The sequence below is a fragment of the Cavia porcellus genome, unplaced genomic scaffold, assembly GCF_034190915.1.
Source record: "Cavia porcellus strain 051 isolate PalLab524CR breed Dunkin Hartley unplaced genomic scaffold, mCavPor4.1 scaffold_17, whole genome shotgun sequence".
Classification (NCBI taxonomy): domain Eukaryota; kingdom Metazoa; phylum Chordata; class Mammalia; order Rodentia; family Caviidae; genus Cavia; species Cavia porcellus.
The window spans coordinates 33,437,819-33,464,604 of record NW_026947500.1 but is presented as its reverse complement, the minus strand read 5'-3'; the positions used below and the strand labels follow the sequence as shown (position 1 = coordinate 33,464,604).

At 39.6% G+C, this 26,786-nt stretch overlaps 1 protein-coding gene across 3 annotated transcripts in view; it reads left to right on the top strand.

The window, feature by feature from the left end:
• Slc1a2 (solute carrier family 1 member 2) overlaps positions 1-17,821 on the top strand; it is a 156,487-nt gene extending 138,666 nt beyond the window's left edge. For all 3 annotated transcript variants that reach the window (XM_063227773.1, XM_003463856.5, XM_063227774.1), the window contains exons 10-11: positions 4,700-4,931; positions 8,593-17,821. In XM_063227773.1, coding sequence (XP_063083843.1) covers positions 4,700-4,931; positions 8,593-8,664 — 304 coding nt within the window. In that variant the 3' untranslated portion in view covers positions 8,665-17,821. The remainder of the gene's footprint in view (positions 1-4,699; positions 4,932-8,592) is intronic.
• The last annotated feature ends 8,965 nt before the right edge of the window (positions 17,822-26,786 follow it).

Here is a 26,786-nt window from a genome sequence, read left to right as displayed (position 1 = left end):
CTGTGTACCTAGTGATGGTCCCATAGCACCTTGCTCTCTGAGAGCAGACAGTGTAGTTTGTTTCTGTTAGGTTGAATCGTATGAAACTGCCACTCTTTGGCCTTTTTAGACTTACAGAAAAAGCAGTTTCAAAAACCCAAATGAATCATGAGTGATCTGGCTTTGTTTACTGTAAGAATCATTACTTTCAGACCGACCCCATTTTCCCGCTAGAGGATTTAGACAAAGAGAGAGAAAACAGTCCAAGCACCTTGACAATTGCTTTCCTTCCAGAAAACCAGACCCAGTGACTCAATTCAATTTGAATGACTGTCAAGCCCCATCTCATTTTTGTTTCTTGGCAGTCCCAAAAGAATAGCTGTGTTGTCTGTAGTGAGTCTATTAAATGCATGATTCTGCTCTCATCTCCATCCTGTCTTACAGTCCTGACACGTAGTATCCAGACCCAAACAGACAGCGTCAGCAATTCCAATTATTCTCTCTCTCTCTCTTTCTCTTCCTCTTCCTCTACTCCTCCTTGTCCTCTCCCTCTCCTCTCCCTCCCTCTCCTTCTCTCTCCACCCTTTCCTCCCTCCTAAAATCTCCCAAGGTTAACCTGAACGGCCCAGTTTCCAGAGAGATCTCAGATGATGGTGAGGGAAAATGAAAATACTGGCCTGCAGAGGAAACTTTCCACATGTGAACCACAAGTTCCTATATTCTGGTTTGGTCATAGTTGGCAGACATTCCCCTGGGGATACTCTGCTTTTCAAGGTTTTCAGGAAGAGAGATACACACAGAGTAGCCGTGACTGACCACTTGGTTGAACGTCCTGGGAATTTTCCCAGTATGCTTTGTGGCAGAGAAACCTGGTATCAAAGAAACCTGATACTGTAGTTTAATCCAAATTGGCATCATGATATTCAACAGATCTTCTTTAATCCTTGCCATCTCACTACACTTAGAAGTAGATCTTCATAAACTTTTACGTCTTTTGTAGCAATGGAGAAGTGTTCCTCTCTGAAAGATGTGGCCATCATCTATCCCCACTTTAAATCCTATCCTCTTAAATGTACTTTGAGACATAGGTCTGTGAATGACTCCTTTTTCTCAAAATCTTTAGTTTTTCCTTGTCTACTAGTTCTTTGTCCTTAGGATTTAGACAGCTTCAGGAATCCCACCTCTTAAAATAAATGCAAACAAACTATTCTGTCTTCTGCCTCAGTCCATCAACGGTTCCTCCTCATCTGCTCTGTCAGTCTTCTTGAATAAGGTGATTATAGATAATGGCCACTTCTGTACTTCACAATTTTAAGCTTAATGAGCTACCTCTGTATAGAAACTACCACTGGCAGGTGAATGGTGGCCTATTTGTTGTTAAAACAAAAGCCCCTTCTTTCCTTGGCTTCTAGGCAGTACTTGGAAGTGTCTATCACAACCTTATTTTTAAACCATACTTCTTTTCACTTATGAAATGCCAGACTTAGTTCTTTTTTTACCTCTGTGGGCCTTTGCTTCTCTGTTGGTTACCCTCAGTGCTGTAGTCTAAACTGCCTGCTTTTTTCATTCTACATGCATTCCCAGGGTGAACCAAGCCCTCTGCGGCATCCATGACCACCTTTATGTGATGATTCCTAATTTACCATCTCCATCTCAGATGTGTCTTTGACCATCAGTCAGTATTCCTCCTCATCTGTGGGATATCTCCCCTCACCTAGGTCACTTACATTTAATACATTCAAACCAAAATCTGAAAATTTCCCACAGCACTCACTGTCCACTGGTTGCCCCAACCAGAGATCTGAGAAACACTCCTATTACTTTTGTGTACCCTTGAACCAATTGTGCTTAAAGTCTGAAAATTCCATCTCCAAAGACACATCTTGCTGATGTCATCACCTTGGGAATTAGATTTCAGTGTGTGGCTTTTGGGGAAAAAAGAAATATTCAAACCACAACAATAAGTCATCCAGGTCATGGTTTTATCTGTGATTGAGCTAGAGTCCAAATCAGGCATGTCTGGCCCTGAAGTGCTTTGCAGCATGTGGTATATAGTGGACATTAGATCCACACTGCCTGTATTGAAGTTTATCAGTATGAGTTTACCAGGATGTGGGACTTTGGAAAGCCACTTAATCTCCTTAGGCGTCAGTTTTATCTGTGTATTAAACATGAATAATGATACCCTCTTGTAGAGTTTAGGTAGGAATTAAGATAATAACTAAACTACAGTCCTACAGAGAGTAAGTATGAACTAAATATTAGCTATAACTGTCACCATCACCGTCACCACCATTCCTTTTAGGACTTCTATTTGCCAATAAAGGGAGAGTCTACCAGGCCATGGGATCAGTGGGTATTCAGTGTTGCTTTGAAAATTTCAGCATGCTTTGGGATCTAACAGTTGGTTAAGGATATTCAATAAACTCTAAGAGATTAAAAATACAGGTTAAGTATCTGACATTGGAAATGCTTGGGACCAGAAATACCTCAGATTTCACTTTTTTTTTTTTTTTTCAGATTTTAGAATATTTGCTTTATACACAATGAGACATCCTGGGGATATAACCCCAGTTGAAACATGAAATTCGCTTCTCTTTCATGTACATCTTATTGATGTAGCCTAGTTTTGAATTGTATGTTGAGTATATTTGCATTTTGCCTCCAACTTGTCATACAAGGGTTAGGTGTGGAATTGGCCACTTGCAATATCGTCTTGACACACAGAATTTTTGGATTTGGGGGGCATTTCAGATTTTTCAATTAGGTTCAACCTATGTAATCAAATAACTCCAGAGCAGACCACAACTGTATGGTACACTTGATCTTAGCCAAAAGACTGAGAAGCAATAATACAACTATATGATTGACATTTGTTATGCACATGATAGACATTATTTAACACAACCAGTCAGTCAGGAGTGATGTCATATAAAGTGCCCTGTAAGTAGTGCTAATGTTTTCAGTGGAAAATGATAGCTTAAACAGGCATGTGTGAAAATTCTATCTGGCAGCTGCCAGAAATATATTGGAATTGACTTGATGTGATTTTTAGTAATATTAGAAGTACACATCATATATTATAGTTTTACAGTTGTTAGCTAACTGTAAATGCTTGACACTTGGTTAATTTTCATAACAACTCATCCATTAGACAATTGTGTAATTTCAGTTTTATAAATGACACAAAGCTCCAACAGATAAGGACAAATCTAGCATTTGAATGCAAGTCAGGCTGCCTCTAGAGTCAATGCCTTTTGTTTTTCTTTTTTTTTTTTAATTTATTTTTAGCTGGTATTTAAACATAAAATTATACATATTAATGGGGTATCATATAATGATCTTATCATAGCAGTCTACTTCCAGTGCTTGATTTTGTGAATGAGTTCAAGGCCCCATCTTCATTCATGTCCACATTTTGTTGCCCTGAAGAAAATTGTCCAGGGCAGAAAAGGGGCCAGCGGATTCTTATGACAGAGACACATCTCCAAGAGTTTGATTCAGTTCTGATCCTCTCCACCATGGGCAGCATCTTCCTGACTGAAATCAGAAGGCAAATGACTTATATGTTGCAAATAACTGGCCTCACAACTTTACTACTATTTTCTGATGAGAAAGAGGTTTGATCACAAGTAGAATCCATAGTAGGCCTTTGTTCTAAGAAACAAGTTAAGACTTTTCACTTTGCCTGGAACCAATTATTGCCCTTAAAATCTTCAGTTGAAGTCTACATGTCCTGGACTAAAAATATCTTGGCATCATCTTTCCTAACCTTTTTTTTTTTTTAATATTTACTTAGTGCTTTTTCCAGCATTCTTTTCCTTAAACTCTGCGTAACTAGTACACATGGACAAAGGATGCTTCTTACTAATTTTTCTTGAATTTATGGATAGGATGCTGTTTATTCTTAGGAAATTAATTAGCTTTGCTGGTACAGATTTTCTAAGAGGAAGAGTTATCAATCATCATATTTTTTCAATTTAAAACTTCAAGGTTGGAGAAAAGGTATTTTTAATACCTTCTAGTTACAGAAACATTATGGAAGATTAACTTTTTTTTTTTAGTTGAGTAGAAAAAACAGAATATGGCATTTTTGGTTTTTATTTTTGTTCTGGGGGAAGGAAACATAGTCACAACACATATTGGTCACTGAGAAAATTGTGTCTGTGTTTCTTGTCCAACATGTGTCTTTAAGGGTGGAGGGTGGAGAGAGACAGTGGAGTTACTTTACATATACATGAAAAGATGGATTTTCTACTGTGAGAGACTTCACAGTTCATTTGTTCTTTCCAGTAGAAATAATAAGTAATATAAACAGAGATCATATGGAGAATTCAACGAACAGCTTAAACCAAGAAAAATTGTTGGGTACAACTAGGTGTGTTTGGAGGCCAGCTATTAATTTGGAAATTTGAACGTGATACTTGCCTATAATTTTTTCCTTCTTTCTCTTTTCACTTTTTCTTTGCTATTGCTTCATAGTTATTATTTTTCAATCCTCATGCTAAGCATTATTATTTTGTTTAATTTCCATACAAGTCTATGAAAGAAGTATCAATATTCTCTCTAATTGACAATTGAGGAAATCAAGGCTCATAAAGATGAAGTAACTTGTCCCAATACCAGAATTTAACCATAAATATCTTGTTCTAGACCCTGGTCTCTCAACTACCATGTTATACTGCTTCCTTACCACACCTTTTCTGTTCTTTATCACCAGGGACAGAATGAGAACGTCAGTCAATGTCGTGGGTGACTCTTTTGGGGCTGGGATTGTCTATCACCTCTCCAAATCTGAGCTGGATACCATTGACTCCCAACACCGAGTGCACGAAGACATTGAAATGACCAAGACGCAATCCATTTATGATGACATGAAGAACCATAGGGAAAGCAACTCTAATCAGTGTGTCTATGCTGCACACAATTCTGTCATAGTAGATGAGTGCAAGGTACCTTTCCCATTCCTGGATATTGAGACTTGTATATAGTAGTGCATGCTCCATGCTTAGAAGATAAACATAAAGCCCTGCATCCGTTATCATCACTTATTTTTTAAAAGAATCGCATAACCTCCAGCTTCTGTGAGTCCCAGATCATCTAGCTTTGTGTCTAAAATGGTGGAAGATCAGCATCCTAACACTGAAAACCAACCAGTTGCTTACTTTATCAGTGTGATGTATAACACTAGTTTGGTTGGTTTTCTTGATTATTTTACCCTTGAATTTGTGGTTGTTTTACTGGTTTTCACATATTCTGTTCCTCAAATGAAATAGCCAGAATTTTATTTTTATAACTTGAATATTCCTCCTGGCTACCTATCATATTAACCAAAAACATATTTGGTGAACTATCTTTCTCTTAATTGTCTTTGTGGGAAGGGTAAGTTTTAATGTGGCTGTTACTTTCCCCCTAAAATGGGGAAGCAATTTCAAAAATAACTGTCTTTCAGAACAATTATCCAGACAAGTCTTTTAAAAAAAATATTGTTCTCTCTTACTGCCTGGCAGCACCATCTTTTCTGAAGCATAGATGTTCTGGGTTCTCCTTCAAGCTGTTGGGTGCCAAGTCCAGCTGTGGGGGCCTGTCTAGCCTTCTTGTAACTAACTTGAGATTGTTAAAAGACTGAGTCTCTTGACCAGAGTGAAGCAATCTTGGAGAAACCCTGGCAGGTGAAAGAGTCACCCTTTCTCACCGTCGGTGTTATTTTGCTAAAATGATTCTGTACAGCAATCGAGGACAATCTGAACCCAAGACTGATCTCAGGTACCTTTCTGACTCCTGTTGATGAGATCAAAATTAACCTTTAGTTTCTTTCTGTGCTACCTCTGGATCTTCCCAAGCATACACCATGGTATCTGCCAGACAACAAAGAGTGACACAGAAGCAATTCTGTTTATTGGACTCTATCACAAGTCCAAAATTCTGATGAACAGAATCTTATGCTTGTCTCCTTTACATTAGGGGCAACCTTAATTAGAGAGGGAACCTGCTCCTCAAGAAGCAATTGCATAAATTAATTCATTGACTCAGCAAACATGATCTACATTTTTAAAAAGTCAAATGTACCTAAATGGCTTCATCCATTCTCTTGAAAAGTTAGTATTTTTTCAGATCTGAATTAACATGCTAGATTACTCACATAGAATGGCTTTATTTTAAATACTATTATATTTAACAAGTACTTGTTGTGTGCCTTGTAAGATTTAGTTGAGTATCTCCACTTCATTCTGGTGACATCCCATATTTTAATAGTTCACAAAATATTCATGGAATCCCTATTATCTAAAAAGCCCTGTATTAGGCACTGGAGGACAGTCAAAATGCTTCCAACTCTAAAGGAAGATGTTTGTGAATTACTCCTATCACTAGGAAGTAAGTTCATAGGGAGTGGACATTTTCCTAGCACCTAAAAATGTGTCTGGTGTATTGTAGGAGGTGCTTGATAAGAATGTAGCTTTTTAGTGTCAAGAATCCGTGCTAGAAAACCTTTTTTGGTTTAGAAATCTTTTTTACCGGGCAGTTCCATAAAGATAATTACTCACTCTTTCTATAAAATTAACTGCCCACCTGAAGGTACATTGCTTAACTAGCATTTAGATGGTCAGTGACCAAACTGAACAGAAAATGAAGACGATGAACATGGGCTGATTGGTTTAATAATTATTAAAGAGTTTGGGTTCAACTCAGTTAAGGTGAGTTGCCTCTCAGGCTTTGCTAGGTGAGACAGCTTTACTCTTCTCATTTTAGATCAACTAAATATGTTGACACTGACAGGGAGGAGGTATCTAGAGCTACTGGAATGAACGTACACTGTTTTTCACAATATTGGGGTGACATTCATTCCTCTGAACTTTCTTCCAGTCAGTTGCTGTGCCTCCCCCTACCTTTTTTTTTTTTTTTTTTTTGGTCTCACCATGTAGTTCAGGCTGGCCTTGAACTCACTATGTAGCCCAGACTAGCTTTGAACTTGCAGTGATCCTCCTGCCTCAGCCTCCCGGATGCTAGGATTACAGACTTACACCACCACACCCGCTGCTTCTCCATTTTTTAAACCATCGAAGATGTCAATGCTTCCTGCCAGTATCCTGCCCTTTCACTTTCCTATCATCTGAGTGGTTAGATGAGAGAGAAGCGGAATAGATTGGGTAGAGGAGTCCTAACTCCATTCAGCTAGGAAAGGAAATGCCAGAAAAGTAACTGTCCTAGCTACTTTTGAAACACAGGCCACAGTTTTTACGAACAAAAAACACAAAGTACTTCCCCCAAGTAGTCTGCTTCTTCCAAAGGCACAGATCTGTGATTGATAAATTTGCACTGCACTGCCATTGATCTGGTTCGTCACAGAGAGTCAAATAAGCACATTCACGGTCACAACAAACAGGCAGCTCTCTCCAGACAGACAGTCTGTCCCTGGCAGTCTCCTTTTAGAGCTCACTGAAAAAACAAACAAAACAAAACAAACTTGCTGCAGCTCTGGTCAAAATTTTAACCACTTCAGGGATCATGTCGTATTTGTCTCTATTTTCAAACCCTTGCCTGGTAATATTAGTTTTAAGTTGTGCAATGTCTTTTTAATTTTAGACAGAATAACTGCATGTGAGAAGTTGTTGCTAACTGCATGGACTTTCTAGAAAATGGGGAAAGTGCGAATTGGAAGAATGAACAGTTTTTATTTTTATTTGCTTGGTTTGCGAAGGGCATTTGGTTCTCTGCTCCTAGCATGTTATGTGCTCATGATGCATGTGTTTCACTTCCACTTCCGGGTGAGAAGAAAGTCAAATTTCTTTCAAACATTACTGCATTTGTCATGTCTCTGTATTCTAATGCTTCCATAAATCCAGTCTCTCCATTATGTGGAATATCAGTCGTGGGTTTAAGTATGCACATGACGTTGAGGACAGACAGACAGAAGGTAAGCTAGGAAAACTACTTAGAAGTGGAGGGGAGAACCTTCCATCCTGCATTAAGGTTCAGTTCACTTTGAGCCAGGGGAATATGTGGAAATAATTCATTCATTGTATTTGATTAGTAAACTGCCCGCACTGAAATAATTTGGATTACATCATCACTGATGTTAAGCTCTTAATCGTTCCCCCTCTTTTTCTTTTAAATTTTTAAAACCAAGATTGGTTATTTGATATAGTTAAAAACCATCAGGATTGCTGATTTTTAAACTGAAATATGTATGAACTCCTGCTGGCTTCAATGCAAGTGGACCTTTTACATGCATGAGTAGAACTAGCTACCTAATTCTGGATTTCTGTTTTCTCTGTGGTTGTATGGAGTAGCACATTTCAGTCACTGTATTTGAAGGACTATGTCACTGAGCAGTGAGTCCTGTGAGTAGTCAGACACGCCCCTACCCTAAAGCTATAGCAGAAGTTCCCTCCCTTCTGCAATGCCTCAGTACCCACAAGACACATATCAACACTTAATCACAAATCCCTGTTGATCACCAGGACAGAGTCAAAATCAATTTGCAATAATCTTCTTTCAAATCATATTTCAGTCACATACTCTAATTCTGGATCTGGTGCTTCTCCAAATAGCCATGGGTTTTTTTCCTGGTTCATGGCCTGTAAGCTGGATGTTGACGATTATTATTTTCAGGTAACTCTGGCAGCCAACGGAAAGTCAGCTGACTGCAATGTTGAGGAAGAGCCTTGGAAACGAGAAAAATAAGACTATGACCCTCAGCACATTCTTGAATAAATTCCCCAGCGTATCTTATGGTAAAAGATGATTATAAACAAGCTTTCTTTTAAAAAAGGAAAAAAAAAACCCGCATCTATTTCTATGTTTACTTAATCTGTTAGCTGAGGCTTAGAGGAGCTCTGGTGAGTCCGTGACGCCAGGCACGGTGCTGTGTCTTTGCCAAGTAACGCTTCATAACTGGCTAATTTTCTCACTCGTATTACTGTTTGAATGGATGTGCTGGAGGAATCCCTTTGAATTGAAGACACAGTCTGGCCAGCTTCCCTTCTGTCTCAGTGCAGAGCTGTGGATGCTCTTTTCCCAAGGGACAGTGACAAAAGCAGTGTGGTACACTCCGGGGGCTTGGGACAATGAGCATACACACAGCGTGTTATTCCTCAAAGTGTTCCTATCTCACCTTGTTACACACTATAACATAACCTGCTAGAAGCCCCTAGAAGTAACTCCCTTTCGGTGTCATTTAGAGTTGGCACACGAGCTGATTAAAAGTGAGTGTCTGTGTTACGGAATTCAATCATCTTACCTTTCGTGTGCTCTTTGAGTTGAATGTTTCAAAGAGAGTTTTAGTGGGGGGCCATGCTTTTCAGGCAGCTGATTGTGGAGCCCACTGCCTCTCTGCCCCATCCTATATCTAAAGTTTATGTGAATAGTGCTTAAAATTTCAAAATATGTGTCATAATTCTCTAAATTGGATACTGGGTGAGGAAGTATTTTACAACCACTATATATATATATATATATATATATATATATATATATATATATATAATAAACCAAGTGCAGATGACATAAATTTTAACCAGATTTAACTACCCAAATTCATTTGCATTTTATTTGTATTCATTTGGTACACTGAAACCAAATGAGGTTATGTGACCTATGAGATTCTCATTTGGGTTTTTCCCAGAAAAAGGATTCTTTAGATCTCTGAATCATTTCCATCATATTCTCATCCGCCTCATTGGCCTGATCTTTTGTCCTCCACACTTGGATGACACTTGTGTTAGCTGTGCCTCCTTCCATGCCATCCCTTGAAAAAACAAGCTTGTGTCTAATGAATATGGAGAAGGCCTTTTGTTCTATAGAAGCATATAAAACTAGTTACAGGACTGGAAACAAAACCCGTCTTCCTCCTCAGTTGGAAGGGAACAGAAAACAAACATACAAAATCCTATAAAGGTGATGTCCTTTTGGCATAGTCCAACCAGTCTTGGTCCATGAAGTGAGAACAAAGGGGATAAATAACTTCCCAGATGAAGCTTTTTAAGGCTATGAAAGTTTGAAGGAATAAATAATCTAATTGGCACAGCATAGGGCCTTGCCTGTGGAACACAGCCAGCAAATCCTTAATGACTGGTTATGCAAGCTCAAGTTTTGAATGTCTCTACTATTATTTTCTGTCAAACAACCCACAGTATTTTCCTAAGGTTGCTGGGTTGGGGATTTAGCTGGGCATTTGAGTCATGGAGAGATAAAGCACAATCAAGTCTAAGGAGTAGGTAGAACCTTAGTCCCCATGTTTAAATCTGTCTGGTGTCTCCCATGAAGCCAGCAGAGGGATGCAGAAGTATTCATAAATATGTATAGAATCCAAATTCTCTTAGAGTAGGGAGTGTTTGGCCATCACCTACCCTTTATTACCTAATCCTTAGGACTTCTGTCTTCCAACCCAAACAGTTTTGAAACATACAAAATATGCAAATTAAGTTGTTTTTTGGTCTCTTAAATCCTACTTATTTCTGGATATGGATCACTACTTAGCAGTATTAAGCAGATTTTTTTAAATGGCATTGGTCTTTGTTTTTATAAGATGGACAGTTAATAGAATGGGTAAGGCCACACTAAAATGTAGCAGGGGGGAATAAATCCTTTATAGTGTCATGTGGGCCAAAGGGATGGTTCTTGTCTTTAGCTGTGAAACCCAGATTTTCTTTAAATAGTACTTCAAGAGCTTTTTATGGTGAGCACAAAGCTCTAGGCAAATCATCTAGGAGCTGCTTGCTTTTTTTGCTGTAGAAAGCCAACTTGACATTGTACACACCAGCATGTTTTGCAAAAGAGTGATCATGGGATCATCTTTGTCTCTGCTTGAAAACATTTCTGGTTTATTTTGTCTTCATCTTTTTCTTAGCTATGCTATTAGCCTGTGACTAAGTAAGGGGACAGTGTGTTCAAGAGAAAGAGAATTCACAGCTTCACAGAGCAGGCTTTTCTGACTTGAGGCTGTATACAATGTCTGATGAGAATACACTTAGGAAACCAATTTATCTGGAAATTCAATAAATTATATTAAAATGAAATAGTATATCAAATTCAAGAATAGCCTGACTATCTACACTGCATGTGGAGCTGACATATGAGTATGTCTTCTAGCGTTTTAGACCTCTTTTATTCTTCCCATGCCATGCCCATTGGGGATTCTTTTGTCCAGAATATGTGCCATAAACAAAACAAATGGACCCAGAGTATACCTCTAATAGCCTTGACCTAAATGGATAACCTGTCAGTTATATGTAGAGATTTATACTAATGGGCTCATCACAGATACAAACGCTTATAATAGTCCATTAATATTTGATGATATATAAATGTTTGTATATCTATGTATAGAAACAACAGGTCAGGTATATACACTGCATCTGGTAAGGTTTATAAATTGGCATTTTGTCAGTACCATTTTGTCATAGGTTTATTTACTTTTTTAGGAATTAGAAATATGTTATTTGTAAAAGTATCTAGTCAAGAAGCATTTCAGGACAAAATCAACTCAGTAGAGATTCATTCTTCCCTTTCTTATCCTTGCCCTCGGGAAACCCAAGTAAACTCATCATTTAATTATTCACTAAAATTAAACAAATCCAATCCAACCAGGGAGAAGATAGCTTATCTTTCAAAATAATGTCTTCCTTAGATGTTTGAGGATATGTTCCCCATTATATGGCCCAAAAAGAAGTATATCAGAGAATCCAGGCAACTATCTTATTTATGTAAACAGATCGTCAGTAAAGGACTTTAAGTGACTTGAGGACCTTAGGTAGCTATCAGATTCTTTTTCTCTTTTCCATCTCATTGAGTATTGAAACCCAGCCTGTTGTCTCATTGCTTGTTGAAGTTACTATACCTGCAAAAGACAAATATTTGTTTCTCCTCTCCCACCAGTAATTCCTCTGGATGTGCACTAAAGCTTAAGGAAAGGGTGCCAAATGCCTAGTTCCTGGGTTTAGATTTGTGGAAGCTGAGAAAGGATTGAGAGAAATTTAGTTCATGGAAAGATTTCTGCTAGCTGATGCCAGAAGTCCCAATGATCAATTGATTAGACCTCAGGTCATTTCTACTTGTGCAAGATGAAATATATTATTTGTAAAAGTATCTAGTCAAGAAATCTTTCAGAGGTGAGTGGCTGAGAAACTTATCTTTTGCCCTCCCAAAAGGAAAACCAATCCCACCTGCCATGTTTCTCCAAATACCACACTTCCTTTTTCTTTTAATAGCAAAAATATATTATAATTGTTTTGCTTCTGTTAGAATCAAGACTTCTGCCAATGCAATATCTTTCCATGAAGTACAGCAATAAACCCAAGTAGGTATGCACATGGCTCTAACCCTTGAAAAACAAGTCTCAGCAGCTCTTGCCTGGTTTGTTGACTAAAAGTGTGCAGCAGTTACACCCCAGGAGAGGTGGTTCCCCCCACTTAGCTATCTCTAATTCTCAGGGCCTTCAGTTGTCTACGTCGCTGGTATTGCTTTGCATATTCTCCAGGTGAACTCATTCCAAGTCAAGAAAGGGGACTGGCTGAGATTTTGTGTTATAATCATACTTACTCTTTGAATAAGGACATTGGGATCTGTGGGAAAAGAAGATTAAGTTAAAGCAGAGTCTGAAGTAAGTGTTAAATAAAACTAGTTGTTAGAGAAGGTGGATGTATCTGTTGTAATTTCAAATTAAACCCAGTAGAAGTTACCAACCAGACAGGTGACACATGTGGCAGATTGTTCTCCTTGGAGGGAGGGAGTTCAGAGATGCTCATAAACACTAGTTTTGATGATTCTAAAATAAAATTTTACTTTCCATTCCTCCTTTTTTTTATTCCCATTGCTTAAGAGACACTATAGTAAATGACCAGGTAGGTTAGTCTGAGGATTCATTTTACAACAGATAATAACCTGAATTGGATCCTATCTAATATGGCATAACATAATTCATGCAGTCAATGACACAGAGATGATGAGAAACAGCATGGTTTGGTAGAAGAAATGTTTGGCATAGGCTCTGCACAGTTTTAACTGTACGATTTACACAACCCACTTTATGTACAAAGCTTTATTTTCTGCTATTTGAAAGGTGAAAGGGTTGAATTAAATGATTAAAAATCCCTTTATAGCAATACACATCCCTGATATTACAATTTCTATTTTTTTAAGAGACTAACATCTCTAAAATACTATTGTTTGTATTTTAAATCAGCATGTTACAGTCTAACAAATAATTTATTTAGATTTTTCTCTTTCCCCTTTTTAAACCTGTATTTATTTTATGTTTACACCAAGCTTGGCAATGGTCATGTTAATCTATCATTTGAGACACCAGTGAAGATCCTTTTATGAAAGTTCTCTTTACCTGAACTCACTGTCCTAGTACAAGTGATTCTGCTCAGGGAAAAATGTTGCCAGAGTCACCGTGAGAGACCAGATGTGTCTACAGTTGTCCTTGATCTCTTGCATCATTCTTGGTGTAGCAACAGAGCCCATTCCAAGTATCCAAACCACATAATTTTATCCAAACCCTCCTAATTGCCAACTCAATATGGGAATCTGGGAGCCTTTGGCAAATCAACTTGAATGCTCATGAAATTTGGTGCAAGACTTACACAATCACAGCAACTGTCTGTAAATACCTTCCCTCCACAGGTATGCAGACATGCACAATCCATGTACAAGTAAACTGGGCTGAGTGCTTTCTCTGGAGGGAAACGCAAGGATATTTGATTGAAATTCATTTGCATATTTTCCACCTGATTTTCTTGTATAATAGGCATTACATTGCAGGTACAGAAGTTCTAACTTACATGGGTGAAGTTTTGCTATCACTGTCCTTTTCAATGCTTGTGGAATTTCTAGTGAGTAGGATAACAAGTGTGGTCCACAGGGTGCCTGATACCAGCCATGACCTTCAAAGAACCTTCTGTACTTTCTGGCATTATTTCAGAGGGCTCCTGCTTGCATTTTTGCCCTGTATCCACCCTTGTACTAAATAGTGTTGGTATTTCCTGTGTAGTAACACCCTTATTGGTAGAGAAGACGTCAGTTCTTCAGGTTTGAGGAGGTAAATCTAGGACTAGATTGAAGATTGAGGTTTTTTATTTGTTGTTATTTTTGTTGTTAATGTTGTTTACTTGGGGTTTTTTCCCATAAGTTTAGAAGACCTGATATAAGAGCAGCAAGATAAACAGTTTCTCAACTGATTCATTGAAGAACCTGTAGGGAAGCGAGACAAGTCCCTAAACTCACATTCCATTTACTCTACTATCCTGAATACTGTTCAGTTTTTTTTTTCCTTCCTATGTCCAGCCTTGCTTCATCTTCCAATTTCTGAGCCAAGTCTCTATTTTAATATTTTAAAAAATCTTTCTGGTTGTTATGCAGGGCTTTTTTGTGCTAAGAATAAAACTTACTACTGGAACAGACCTTACTGCTTTGCACAGTCAGCATTTGACCTTGACAATGGGTCACAGCAGGTCCCCAGTTCCTCTGGGGACACCTCCAATCCCTGGGTGAGTGTTGGAACCTAACAACTGACTGTTACCCTTGTCATCATTCCCAGGGGAGATGGGGATGATGCAGCCAGGGCCTTGCTACTTCTGGGGCTCTGTTTCTTCTCATGGCGACTATTTAGCCAGCCTGGAAACAGTCTGTTGCCTTTGATAGGGGACAAACACACACACTAGCCAAAGAAGTTGGACCAGCACATCTCTGAGGTTTCTTCCCCTGGAGCAAATTCTCTGAGATGTACAAGCAGAAAGTTGGCTCTCTGGTGACTTACGACACTCTGAGAGTACTTTCCTCACGAGGAACTCATCCTTTGGCATCCAGATTCTTCTACAAATCACCTTAACTCCCTCCTTTCCTCCTTCCCCTGAAAAATCTCAGCATTGCATCTCCATTGCACAACACAGATCAGATTATCTGGTCGCTATAGAGATTTGTATATAAAAAAATACTTTTTTGAGAATTTTTTATATCGTTTTTCTATTTGTTTTCTACAGCTTGAGGAGAGAGCTGGCAAACTGTGAATCTAATTTTGTCTTGCTGCCAGCAAATATATTTTGGTTTCCTGGTAAGAGTCCATGCTACCAGGGACAATATATTGTTATCTGATCAGTATTGAAATCCCAAATTACTACAAATTACTTCAGCTCAGTCTTACATTCTTTCTTCAACAAGTCCCCAAGCTCCTTTACCATTATTTATTTTTTAAAAAGCATGAGAATATTTATAGTCCTGGATATTATATGTTTAATATTAATTTAGTCTTTAATAATGTTATAGGTTTATATCTATTCTTCAGAAATCATAAAGAACTCAGTGGAAACTGAATTCATCTATTTAGTACCGTAATTTTGCAGACAGATATTTTCTTATGGTATTTTCTATAGAACCACATATTTAGAATTGTAACTAATAGAGCACAAGAAGTTTCTACAACAACCTACAGCTATCAGTTGTTTTCTGAGCATATCGCACCATTGAAAACCTTTAAGAACCCAGTTCTCAGTGATGCAGTGAGGATCACCATCCAGAACAAAGAATTGCTTCAATCAGGTGATTATTCTAACTTGAGGAATGGTGCTGATTTTTATTTTGGACACCAGGCCTTGTTTTTCCAGCTGAGCATTCTAACTGTTTGTTTTTCTCTGAGATCACCAAAAGCAAAAGTGATAAAAGTAGAATCATCTCTACATCAGAATCTCTCATGCCTTTTTAAATGTTTATGTGAAAATTGGCTTAGAAAAATTTTGAGTTGCAAAGACTAAGAATGAGTGCTGAGAAGGAAATCAGAACAGATTCATTGCAGTTCATTCTTGCTAGGCAAAATGACAATAAATGTCACATTGCTAAATGAATTGATCATATGTTTTTAAATAGAAAATTTGTACTGGTTATGAAGCAATACTGTATCACTGAGGACTGGAGGTAGATGTTAAGAGTCATACTGAAATTGCTTAAGAAGCCCAGGTAGTTTTTGTCCTCAGGTGAATAACAAACTAGGTAACCTTCCCAACAGGTAAGTCAATAGCCACTGAAAAGACGAGGTGTCTTTCCTCCGCCAAACACGTTTTCTGATATGGTGGTAGGATTAGTGTTTTTACCATGTTTTAAACTGTCGTCAGTTATAGAGCGAGTGTACTAGTATGTATTTGAACCTGCTCCTCATTCAGCAAACAGATTAGATTTGCCCTCAAATGGCTAAGATTGTGTCTGTTTTCAAGTACAGCTAGTGTCAAAGCATGAAGTTCTTGTGTGCACACACTGACGCTTGGTCCACGCATGAAGAACAGTGCCTATGCACTTTGTTTAGCTATAATGTAGGTATCTCTGTGTAATTTCAGTGAAACGGTGTGTAGATGTATTGTAATTTAATTTAATGTTACTTTTGGCTGTTCATCTAGATGCAATAGACATTTTGATTGGTGTTTTGGAAACCCCTCTTTTTCTTCTTAAATACCTAGCAGTGAATCACTTCTACTCCTCCATAATGTGATTTGGGGATATATATCAGTAAAGAACTTATCTATGAATTCATTGTACTGATAATTGTTTGAATGTATGTATGTGTCCAGCACCTTTGTAAATATACAGCTCAGAGCAGGGATGGGATGGATGTGTATCCTGGTTCTTAATGAAAGGCATTCGATATCTGTGTAATACTTGGTGAATATAACTGTGGAGCTTTTGATGATCTAGGCTTAGGTAGACATAGAATGAAGATATTCATCTCAAGTCCTTTGCTTGTTGGGTGGAGCTCAGAGACCCAAACACTGGCCTTCTCTTGTGCGTGTTAGCATCATGTCTTTGGGGAAGGATCAGCCTCTTTGGTTGCCAGATATTTATTGTGATGCTGAAAGTCCTCAAAAGCCTTGTCCCATTTGGCTTCTTGAGTCAGAATGTGAGAATATTTACTGACTAGCTGCCATTCAGGTTAAACTCCACAGAAGCACAGTTCTGGCAGAAAATGGCACAGTAGCCATAGAAAGATTGAGCACTAGAAGCACAGGATCAGTCGGTGTACAATATTGGAGGTTGCAACAGGCAACTGCTGAAGCACAGATCCCATATATGTGAAGGGAGTGTGACCTTCTCTACCCACGAGCGTGTGTGTGTCTGGAAGTGACTGAAGATGAGATTAACAAATGCAATTATACGCTTGCCTCCAAAAACACATTCCCTCTAATTAACACTAAATGCAATGTCTAGAGCTCCACGAGGACAGAGAAGAAATAACAATGTGCCATAGGAAGCACTGAGTGCCCATCTGTTTTTCTCAAGGAGTTGAAGCCCAAGACCATGAAGGCAAAGCCCATTAATTTGCAATGGCTTCTTCAGAGTGGATTGAGGGGATATGGTGGATGGGCACTTTTTTGGGGGGGGGAAATGTGTTTTCTTCAAATGCAAGATGAAAAACTTATTGAAAGAAAACTAGCCTTTAGGCAGTATTGTCCTTGAAGAGTCTTATATATCCAGAAAGAAAGATGAGAATAATTGTTTCCTTCATGTTCACAATTCCCAGTGATCTAAAGCCGTGTGGTGTAGAGCATCTATAGTACATTGTATTTAAAGACTAATTAATGCAAAAGATAAAAAGTTCAACTAATTTTGGGATTGTTTCTTATAAATGGCACTAGGAAATACCTTGCTGGCAAAGCACATTTTGGGTAGATGAGGTCTTTCATGTTCACCTTTAGGTTTCTATGCTTTCTTTCAATGTGGACTGATTTCTGTAACATTTCTTGTGTAAAATTACTGAATATTCTTTATATGGTGGAAGTAACCTGTGAGTTCAAAATTTCACTAAGTGTTTTAACCTTTGTGTATATAGTTCTCATCAATAAATGTGGATTTCAGTTTCTCTTAGTTGTTGCCTTTTTTCCAATTCCCATTTTAGTCTTTTGTTGCTACTAAGTAAGGGTCTCTAGTGTTCTTTATGAAAAATATTTATGGATTGAAGGGTATAGATCTAAATCAATATTTTCAAGGAAACATTGATATATAGTAGATTCCTATATAATAGTACTCAAGAGGTTTAGTTTGGTGCATGGTTTTAAAGGTGGAAATGTCTCAGTTCAGGGGCCACATCCAACAAGGCCCTTGTACTTCATCATGTGGCAGATGGCATCACAGGTAAGAAATGCATAGAAGAGCAGCCAGTGGCAGTGCAGAAAGGACCAGACACGTGGGGGTCTTGCTTTATAACAACCCATTCTCATGGTAACTACCCAAGTTGTGAGAGACCTAATCTACTCCTTGGAGGTAAGCATTAGTCTCTTCTGAAGGTGATTTCCCCAATGACATAATTACTTCCCACTAGGTACCACCTCTTCAAAATTCCATCACTTCTAACATTGCCACACTTGGGGCCAAACTTCTGGCACGCAAACCTCATCCAAACCACAGCAGGAAGTACAAAAGAGTCTCCATCGCCATGCTTCTGCGACTATCAATGCAGGGGGAAAGGAACAGTGCAAATCTTGCACGGTTTGTAAAGCTTCTTCCTGAAGCTTTGTGTGCCTCACTTCTGCTCATAATTCATTGGCAAGAGCAAATTAATAACTCTGCCTAAGTTCAAGGGGCCAGGAAGTACAACATCACCAACTGCATAGGAAGAAAACTGTAAATACTTGGTGAATAGCTGTCTTAGTTACTTTTTACTCATCGTTGAGACAAAATACCTGATCCCCAAAGCTGGGAAAGGAAAGGTTTATTCCTTACAGTTTTTGGAGGCTTCAGTTCAAGTTAGGGTAGCATGGCAGGGCCACAGTTCATGGCAGCTGCAAACAGCAAGGTGGAAACCTGCAAGAGGAAGAAACATACCTTCTTCCTGCCATTACATCACATCCTGGTTCCACCCCTAGGCCAGTGTAGCACTCACACCCCCAATCCAAGTGCTAGACAATGAACCAATCACAAATGCATAATGCAAAGGCATGAGGCTTAGGGGCCACTGACATAAACCATGACAATAGCTCTAATATCTATTGGGCTGAGGAAATTCTTTCACTAATTCATAAAGGATAATATATGAATATGCAGTTTCTCAGTGAGTCCAATAAACTTTTCCTCCAATATTGAAAAAATTATTACAAGGGAAGCAAAAGGAAAATACTGAAAGATCATTTTAGAGGAATAAAATGTGTGACCCTCAAAAGTAGAATCACCATCTGTGGTGAGATACTTATTGCAGAGAAAGGTGTGTGTCTAGAAATGCAAGAGCCATCCAGATAAAGAAAGGACATCCACTGTAGATGGTATGGACTGGGTGAATTATCTCTCCCATTTGTCTTACTGGAAAAAGAAGCAAATAAGTAATTGACATGCATAGAAAAGATATGTTACAATTCCTTTCAGTACAAATTTATTCAAATTGGTAAAAATGAGTGCTTTCTTTGAACAGACATTTCCTCTTTCACTTGGAACCAAGTCAGCATCACACGTTGAAAATATTATCAAAGTCTTAATTGTGGAAAATACACTCACAGTACATTTTCAAGCTGCCATTTTATTTTAAGGTAGCACAGAGCCATGAATTAGAGTTAATGTAAATTTCTTAACATTTAGTGTGGATACAGCTTGATTAAAATCAACTGCTCCTTCCAACAATGACACAGCCAGAGGGAAACTTGGCTTTGCTTGTCTGGAACTCTGACCCCTTTTTCCTGGATCAGAGGTGTTAAATGCAACCATTGTGAGGGCTGAGTAAATGTTGCTTTGTTACCGCTAGAAAAAGAAGGAGGAGGAAGAAGAAGAAAGAGAGAAACATGAAGAATAGGGCAAGTGAGAGAAAAGAAGCAATGGGATGAGTTACGACACAGGGTCCTAATCTTTGCTCCATGACTAAGAACGTTTGCAAATGTGACTCCAAGATTTTCTTACCGTAAGAAATGCTTGAGCTAATCAACTTATAAAAAGGAAATGTTTATTATTTTGACTCATAGTTCTGGTGATTTCCATCCCTGCTTAGATGGCCCATTGATTCTGAGCCTGTGGAGTGCCTCACATCATGGCTGGCAGTGGCTGGCAAAGCACAAAGCTACTCACCACCTGGCTGGATTGGGAAGAAAACAAAGAGGAGGCCAGGGCTTCCCAGTTCTTATCAAAAACGTAGTTAAATCTTCCTGCTATGCCTCACTCTTAGTTTCCACCACCTCTCAGGAACCCCAAGCTGAGGACTGGCTTTAACACATCGATCTTTGGACAACACTCCAGATCCAAACTAGAGCACTGACCAAGCCCTCTGTTGACATCATTTTCAAAACATAGAATTAGGAGTTTGGGTTGGATAATCTCTAAGCTTTTCAGCAATGAAATTTGAATCATCCCACCAGGTAAATTGTCATGACTCAGATATATTTTTATTTCTTGATCTTATCTTACATCTATAAAAGAATATATGAATCTAAATCTAAGCCATAATACCACGCAGGAATTGGCACACAGCATTCCTTCACCCTAATGCCCCTCTTTCATCCCATTCTTTTGCTCAATTTTGTGTTTATTACCCGCTCCTCCTTTTTGAAGAGTAATCCCATCCCACCCATATGTGTGCCTAAACAATCTTTGTATATTTCAACCTTTACTAAAGTTATGGCATTTATTTTTTTAATTATTGTACGTGTGTGTGTGTGTGTGTGTGTGTGTGTATGTGTGTGTGGTACCGTGAATCAAAATCAGGACCTTGCAGTTGCCAGGCAGGTACTGCACCATGGAGCCACATCCCCAGCTCCGGTTATGCTAGTTTTTGAATATGCTGCTTTTTTTACTTACCATTGTGTTTCTTAGTCTACCCAGGTTATTTCAAGTAGGTGTGGCTCAGTCATTTTCACTGGTCTATCAAAGTATGACAATATGTGGATATACCACATTTTGTCTGTTTATTTCCCTGCCAATGGACATCTGTCTCATTTCCAGTTGTTTTTCTATGTCAAGCAGAGTGGCCATGAACATTTTTGTCCATATTTTCTGTCTTTAGAACCTAGGAGACTTTGATTCATGTGCTCCTAGGTATAATTATAGTCATGAAAACAATAACAATTCTCATATTGTGACCACAGAGCTCCTACTTAGACTCTGTACCCTTTGTACGTGGCTGTACTTTCCTAATGCTGAACACAATATCTGATATCACAACTGAAAGGGGGATTCTTGTTTTAAGAGGATTCAATCCATGGTAAGTTGGCTCCAAGGTAGAAACATAATGGTGGATGGGTGTGGTGGAGCAAAATTGCTTAGTTTACGGCAGCCAGGAAGCAGAGCAACAAATGCTACAATGGAGAATTGGATGAAGAATCAGATACAGATCCCAGTCCCATATTTCCATGACCAAATCAGACATACCTAGACTTATGCTCCACTAATCCCCAAGGCTGAGCCCAAAACCAGTGAAGTTGACACTGTATCCAAGCCACCACAATGGGCTCCATATAAGCCAAAGTGTATACCACCCTTAACCCTAGTAGTCCATACACTACTGCCTGTTTTATGGAGTCTACCTCTCAAAGAGATCACTGCAGCAAGCAAAAACAATTCCAGGGGAGAATTCATGGTTAAAACTAAGGTTTTCTTGCCCCAGGTTCACATAATAAGGCCTTTGAGCACAGATCTGATAGTAGCTAAGCAGGGTGCATTTAGTCTTTGAGGTCTTCTTTCAGCAAGATGTGAGATCCAGTGAGTGAGCTCCACCCGACATCACAGGCTACTTGCTATGGTATGAACTGTCGTTTGACAGAGGTTGCAGAAAGACAACACACACACACACACAATCCCACTATCTGTTCTACAACTGCCAGTAATCCCTTTATCTATATCTCTATCTTAATCCATTTCAGGTTAGATAATGAAGTGTCATAGACAACTATCTTAAATTACACAAAATTTACTTCTCACAATTCTGGAAGCTGGAAATGTGAGATGAAGAAGTGTATTCAAGTTCTGGTGAGAATCCTGTACTGGGTCACAGCTGACAGTATTCTCTTGTGTCTTCATCCAGCAGACAAATGGAGAGGGAGATTTCTGATGAGCTTTTACAAGGACATTACATTCATTTATGAGGTTTTATTCTCATGGCTTAATCAACTACCTCTTAATGGCATCAGCTTAGAAGTTAAGATTTCCCTATATGCATGTTAAGATATATCACAAACATCCAGTTCATTGGAACCTTCTGGGCCCCACAAAAGGGGACTGTGGGGACATAAATGGCAGTATCACCAAAGAGGATGTGCTGTGTGGCTGCCACCTAAGGCAAGAGCCTTGTGGGTACCTCCTCAACAGGAAATCAGGGCTCTGTACATCAAAGGAATACAGGTAAGAGGAGGTTCAGGCACCTCCAAGGAAGCTTTCATGAGTGTTTTTCCCCCTTGTCAGCCCAGACAGGAAGGCGGGGGTGGAGGTGCTGCCCGCACAGTTGACGTGGGTAATGCAAGAATAGAAGACCGTGGAGTCCCTGGCAAAAACACAAATGTTTCTAGCTTAACACTTTGCCTGGTACTTTTCTAAGTTTAGTTAATTCATTCACTGGGGTAGAGAGGGACATATTTAGTTCCCCTGTTGTTGGAAAACCTGAACCACAATCAGGAGTGCTGATTGAGCCCCCTCAGCTTATCCAAGAAGAGTATAAAAAGAATAAGCCCATCCAATATAAATACTGTTTTACTTTCAAAAACTGAAAAGCATGGCCTTTAAATTCCGATGAATTCCATGAAGCAGATGAATAAAAATGTTATTCCACTATTTCCCCCTCGCGCCTACTGAGTCAGATGGAATATGTGAGACCTCAAACTCTTTGTCTGTTATTTAGGGTAATCAGATTATAGCCATCCACTCATTGTCTGGAAAAACAGCAGCCTCCAGTTGAGGGGAAAATGCAAATATAGAACGGCTATCGTCTCTGCTCCCTCTTTTTGTTGCATGACCTGGCTCTGCTGGAATTCTCCAACGGCTCCTGTCATTTCTCAAATGTTTTCTAGCTTGGACAGAATCTTAATCACCAGAGGGAGGGACCATGGAATTTTCCAGTTGCCTTTGACTGGGTATAAACTTTAGCTGGAACAGAGGGCTCCCTTCTCCACCTGATCTTGGTGAGGAGGACAGAGATGCTTCTTGACTGTGACACCATGAAGGACCTCAGAGGGAAACTATTCCAAGTTTAGCCCATGTCTCTTTGCAGATGCAGAAATCTATACTTTAATTTAAATGATCTAGAGATAACTCAGTGCCAAACCACAATTAAATCTTAGTCCCTTTCCTAGCTTTGGGTTGCTTAACAGCTTCACTTTCTTCCTCTATGGAGTAGAGTTAATCATGCCCGTGATACCCAGGACCTGATGAGAGAGCATCTGCAGAGTAATTAATTATCATCATTGTCCTTACTGGTATCAGTCACAACTTCTTAGGACTAAGCTGGAAGAAGGCATACCTCCTTCCTCCCAGGTCAGGCTTTCCCAGCGATAGCACATGGACACACACACACATAACGCACAGCTCAGCTGTCCTCTCTGAATTTTATTGGTAAACTCTAGCATCTCTCAATTCAACCAGGAGTGACCCAATCAGGGCTCCTCATCCTTTATTCAAGAGACGCTTCCTGGATATTATGGGATCATGTTATCTAGTGTTTCAGATGCCTTCTTTTTCTTGCCCAGGATGCAGTGCTGGATTATGGAAGATGGCACTGGATTTCCTTAGGGAAAAGAAGTCTTAGCCTGACAGTAGTGAGGAAGGGAGATTGAATTGGCCTTTCTGAAGGGAATAGGACATCCAGAAATGAAGCAATTCTTTTCTTCACTTGGAGAAGTCCCTCAGGGAGCCCCCAGCTCACAGGACTCCATGTACCATTAGAGAGAAATGTCATGAGAGAGGCCATCTCTGTGGAATGAGCCTAACTCAGGAGGGCCATCTGGAATTTCCTTGGCTGAGTCTATCCCCAGGGGTTTCCCTTCCCATCATTCCTTTCTCCTGTGCTCTGTCTTCATTCACAAGTGATGTTCAGTTTCTCTTCTAATAGTTCCAAGAACCGAAGTTGGGACAAACTTTTGGAGCTGTTTGGTTGGGGAAGTGCACCCACTGCTATGCGAAAATCATCTCAAAATGGTGTCCCTCTGCTATCATCAGAGACCTCAGGGGCACTATCACAATCTTAAAAGTCTGTCACTTGTGTCATAACAGCATGACTGTATAATCAGATTCTTGTATACAAGACGACTGTGTGCAATGGATGGCAAAGCATTAATAATTATATTAATAATACTACAGTTATTAATTATCATAGGTAGGATTCCTAGGAGCAGAGCTGGCTGTAGCAGTCCAGTTCACATGTTTTTTTTTTGGAGGGAGTGCTTTTCAGAAAGTCGTGTAAGGGCAGGAAGGGAGCAGGACATAGAGTTGAGCAAGAAGTAAGCCTTGTGGGAAATCTAACTTTCAGTTCCCCTCCTCGGGGAAAGGAGATTTGTCTTTGAACATCCATCTCAGTCAGACATTGGTGATAGGTTGCTTTTGGGCATTAATTCTATGGTGAAGCACTCTCCGCATGCAGAGAACATGTGCTGGAGGTGGGGACAGCTGTGAGCTGTTGCTCAGCAACACAACAGTTAGGGAATGTGTGTGCCAGCCTGGGAGGGGACCTGGGTACAGCACCAACAGCATCCTTAAAGCTTCCATTTCCTGCATGCCTACCATGTGGCAGCCCCTGTGTCCTTCAGACATTTGGTTGCCACGACCACTTTATAAATTGGGTGCTGTCATTCTCTGTATTTTGCAGATAAAGAAACTGAGATTCTGAAAGGGAGACATGCACAGAGGAAAAAACTGACTTAGAGGTCATCCTTGTTTCAGTGCTTCCCTGTGTTGGCTCTGTTCTCTCAAACAATCTAGTAAGGGATACAGGCAAGATACCCATTTCTCGTAGCACTTAACCGGTGTGCTCAGTGCAACATCCCTTGGTATTTAGTCTTGATGTCCAGCTATCTGTGAGACTTTGGAGCACTCAAAGAACATCAAAGCTGCTTTTCATCCACTAGGGTTCTATACTGCCTCATGAAATCCATGGGAGGTAAAAAGGAGACCTTGGAACCAATGGAAGAGTTACAAATCATTGAGCCTTGGGTGTATCTGTAATAGTTGGCCTTCCTAGTTACAACATTCTCTTCCCTAAAGTCAACAAATCAATGAGCCTTGTCTTGAGTGTCAACTCTGACCAACTGAGAGCAAGAAAGATTCTCAGCCTCTATCTGGGATCACTAGGAAAGAAGCAAAATTGATTATCAGTGGCTGCAAAGAAATGAGGAATGACTAGAGTTTGTCTGTGTCTGCTATCCTGAATAGTATCAGTCAGGTTAGGCTGAGTTATGCTGCACTGATGAATAAAACCCAAATCTCAGTGGCTCACACCAGAGTTTCGCTACAGATGAGCTCTCTGTAATTCTTTTGGAACACTAAGTGACAAGCCAGCCACTATTTTTAACAGGCCAGAGGGTGAAAGAGCTCTTGGTTCTCAAGAATTAAGTGTCCCCTATGACTCCAAGGAAGAATGAAATGCAATTCCACACATTCTAGGAAGGGGAACAAAAGGGGAAGATCCAGCAATGTGGTAAACAGCACAAATAAATGCCCAAGTTTACTTCTCTAGGCAGAAAATACTTGACATGTTCTGTTCTCTATATGCACAATGCACTCACCTCCTTCCCAAGACCCATCAAAGTCTCTCATTCAATCTTCATTTCAAGTGCACTGCAGGATCTCAGTACAATGCATGGAAGTTACTACATAGTGTTCAGATATAGACCCCACTGTCCCCCAAATTGTACAAATTGTCCATACAAGCCTCTCTCCTCCCTCTATCTCCAACACACACCACAGTGGTAAAACAGCAGTAGTTCTGGCACCAAAATCACTCTCATCTAGAATGAACCACTGAGAGAATTATGATCATTGATTCAGAATATTTTAGAACTCCTGATGAGTAATGGGTAAGGAAAATTTTCTGATCAGATACCGATCTGACCTCCTGAAAAGTCTCCTCAAATCCATTCTACCTCTTACAATCCTCCAGCCCCTGAGCTCTTAATTTCGTTTTTTCCCATTTCGTCCCCAGTCCTACTCCCTTGACACATCTGAAGAAAACATTTGGGAACCATCTCTCCTTCAGCAAGATTCTTTGCTTTCTGCTCATAGAATGTTAGTGTTCAGGTTCACTTGAGCAGGACTGGGGCTGTAGCTCAGTGGTACACTGCTTGCCTAGCATGTGTGAGGCCCTGAGTTCAATCCCAGCAACCATCAAACATTTTTTAGTAGAAGTTCATGTTTTCTTTAGTATTGAATCTCTTACAGTCTCTGCTGGTGTTTAGATGCCAAACAGTCTCACTTACCAACAGCCCTTATAAACGTTTCTATTTCTCTTAAATTGTGGGTAATTTGGGCCAATCAGGCTTACAGCAGAGAAGCCCAGCTTCCCATTTATTCTTCCTGGAGCCATTCTTTAAATGAAAGATTGTGCTAGATGCCACGTTAGTGCCTGTGGGTGACAATGCTCTTGAAATGATTTTGCCTCTGAGACTGAATTGGTTTTTACTGCACAGAGCATCTCTCTAGTTTCTGGTGTTTTGGTGGGGGTGGGAGGTGGGATGAGAAGCACTTCACTCTTCCAACTCTACCAGTATTTACATTTTTAGAATCTCCCTTTCCCTCCAGCAGGTAAAGAACCATTTGAACTGAGTCAGGCTCTCTGAGGGGCTACGATGGCAGAGCTGGCCTGGAACCAATGAGCAGTAAACTTCATTGTTTTAGGTCACTGAGGGTTTGCAATTGTGTGTCCTTCAAACAAC